General features: G+C 50.5%; 1 protein-coding gene across 1 annotated transcript in view; it reads left to right on the top strand.

The window, feature by feature from the left end:
• The window catches only part of EMH_0015360 (40S ribosomal protein S11, putative), a gene marked incomplete at both ends in the record, with an annotated part of 1848 nt that extends 873 nt beyond the window's left edge, over nt 1-975 (top strand). The window contains 3 exons of the mRNA XM_013495491.1: nt 79-185; nt 582-755; nt 885-975. Coding sequence (XP_013350945.1) covers nt 79-185; nt 582-755; nt 885-975 — 372 coding nt within the window. The remainder of the gene's footprint in view (nt 1-78; nt 186-581; nt 756-884) is intronic.
• Nucleotides 976-2508: the final 1533 nt, after the last annotated feature.

The following is a 2508-nucleotide window of genomic DNA, read 5'->3' on the forward strand; positions in this document are numbered from 1 at the left end:
TGCGGCGCCATTGCCGTCTTCCCACGGACGCTATCTTAGCTGTGGCATTTGGTATGTTTTTTTGTCCTGTCTCTCTAGGAGGTAGGACTGGGTTTTGCCACACCCCGCTTGGCAAAGGAGGGCACATACGTCGACAAGAAGTGCCCCTTCACCGGGAACGTGTCCATTCGTGGCCGCATCATCAAGTAGGCATAACTTTCAAAATTTCTGAGCTAAAATACACGTACACACGCACGCATATATATATATATATATATATATATATATATATATATATATATATATATATATATATATATATGAAAGCGCACAGCGATTTAGATGCTTGCAAGTGCACGATTGTCCAGAATTGCTGGGGACCCAGTTTCTTTTTGGCAGTGTGACCTGTGGGATCTAATGCGTTGGCAAGGTGCACTCCACAACTAATGCCAGCAGACTATGAGTTTGAACACGTTTAAAGTATACAGCAAACGGCGGTGTTGACAGGACTTGTCTCTTTTTGTGCCCGGACAAGCGTACGCTTTTGGCAGTGGCAGCACCAACAAACACTTTTTGTGGGCATTTTCTTGTCATGGCTTCAGGGGGATGGTGATTTCTGCCAAGATGAAACGCTGTGTGGTGATTCGCCGCACGTACTTGCACTTTGTGAGGAAGTACTCTCGTGTTGAGAAGCGGCATAAGAACGTGACTTGCCATCTCTCGCCATGTTTTGAACAAGTCAAAGAAGGTGATATCGTCACTGCTGGGCAGTGCAGGTGAGTTTTCTTCGGCGTTCAGATTTGGGGAGGGGCTGTGCTTGGGCTGCTTTCGCAGTGCTGCAGAGCTAACTGTGCGTATGGCGGCAGTAGCCCGGAACTCTGTGTCTTGTTCTTGTGATGGCACAGGCCCCTCTCGAAGACGATTCGCTTTAACGTGCTTAAAGTCGAAAGCAATCAAGTCTTCGGCAATGTGCGCAAACAGTTCCGCCTTTTCTAAGGGCAGTCGCGCAGGTCGCTGTTCGGTCAGCTGCCGAAGTCAGCCCCAGATTAGGTGAAACTTGTTTGGGTATTTGGGAGTTTAACATTCCCATCAGAACCCTTTAATGTAACGTTCTTGCTGCCATATGTGCGTCCCCCTCCGTAGCTTTCCGCTTATTCACATTAGTATGATCAGGGGTGAGAAAACAAACCGCAGTACAGGCAAGCCGTAATACTAGCAAGTTGTAGTACTAGTGCTTGTTACGACCATATATGCATCGTTACGACACTAAGCATGGCGAATCGCCGAACTTTTAGGCTTGAGTTAGCCTAGCGCATACCGCCAGTGGCAGACACTGTTAAAAATGCTCCGTCAATGTCGGCTCAGTTTGGCAATGCTGTCCACAAAGGAGTAGGTGCCCGCTTGAAAACTAGAGTCTACGGGTTTGGCCGCTGTGGCCAGAAAAACTGAAGGTGCTACGGCGCGGGCTGAAGCCGACGGTGGACCAGCAGTTCAATAGGCATGCGCGAAAGCTAAACAAAACGCGGCCAGCAGCCAAGATTCAGCTGCTACACGCTGCGCGCAGTCCAGTCAGCAGCCTCCCATGCAACCCGTGTGCAACATATCCCTTTCGGGGGTCACCCTTAACAGCGGCCAAGGACTGAATACCCGCTTTTTATGCAGGTATACTCGGTAGTTCCCAATGTGCCACTACTACCGAGGGATCCGAAGCACCCGGCCGCTCTCCCCTAACCTGATAAAATTGTGGCTCGCTGTTCCTGACCCTACGAGTCAATATTTCTTGCGGTTTCTCACCGACCCATGCGCAGCTGCTTCTGCTTCTCGTTCAGGTAGCCACGTACCACTACCGGCGGAGGGTAAGGTGAACTCGGAAACGTGCCACGTTTGTCTCTNCGTTCAGGTAGCCACGTACCACTACCGGCGGAGGGTAAGGTGAACTCGGAAACGTGCCACGTTTGTCTCTGCGTTTCCACTTGTTCTCGTACTTCCGTAACGGTGGGTCGCACACGCTTTGGAAGCTGCAGGCAACCACAGCCCATAGCCATAGGGTGCCCACATAAGCTGCTATGCATATGTGGGCATAATACCAATACAGCTTGACAGATGTGCACTCTATGTTGTGGGGACTATACATTGTAGGGTGTACATCGCAATTTGGCTTCGAAGGCGGTTGACGAGTAGTACAGCGGGCCACGCCATAATTAGGCACTTGCAGTTGGGATGTGCTGGCAACTCTGGTGCAACTGTAGAAACATTTGCCTGTAATACCAGCCTCACCAAAATGCGGAGTCATCCATCATGCGCAAAGCTCTTTCCGGATCGTAGTTCGCACGGTGTAGCAGCTTGTAAGCAAACTCGGGAGAGAAAGGTTGCCATCCCGGGCGAACTTTCCACCTTTTTGAGCACCTGAATCGGGGCAGCAAGCAGCACAGCACTTGAATGCGCCTGCCTGTAATCGTGCAATAGTAAACGCTATGCAGCTGAGCCATCCATAGTATCAGCCGCCACTAAGTGAGTCAGTGGAGGGGG

Source organism: Eimeria mitis, genomic scaffold (assembly GCF_000499745.2).
Source record: "Eimeria mitis Houghton genomic scaffold, Emh_scaff16, whole genome shotgun sequence".
Taxonomy (NCBI): Eukaryota; Apicomplexa; class Conoidasida; order Eucoccidiorida; family Eimeriidae; genus Eimeria; species Eimeria mitis.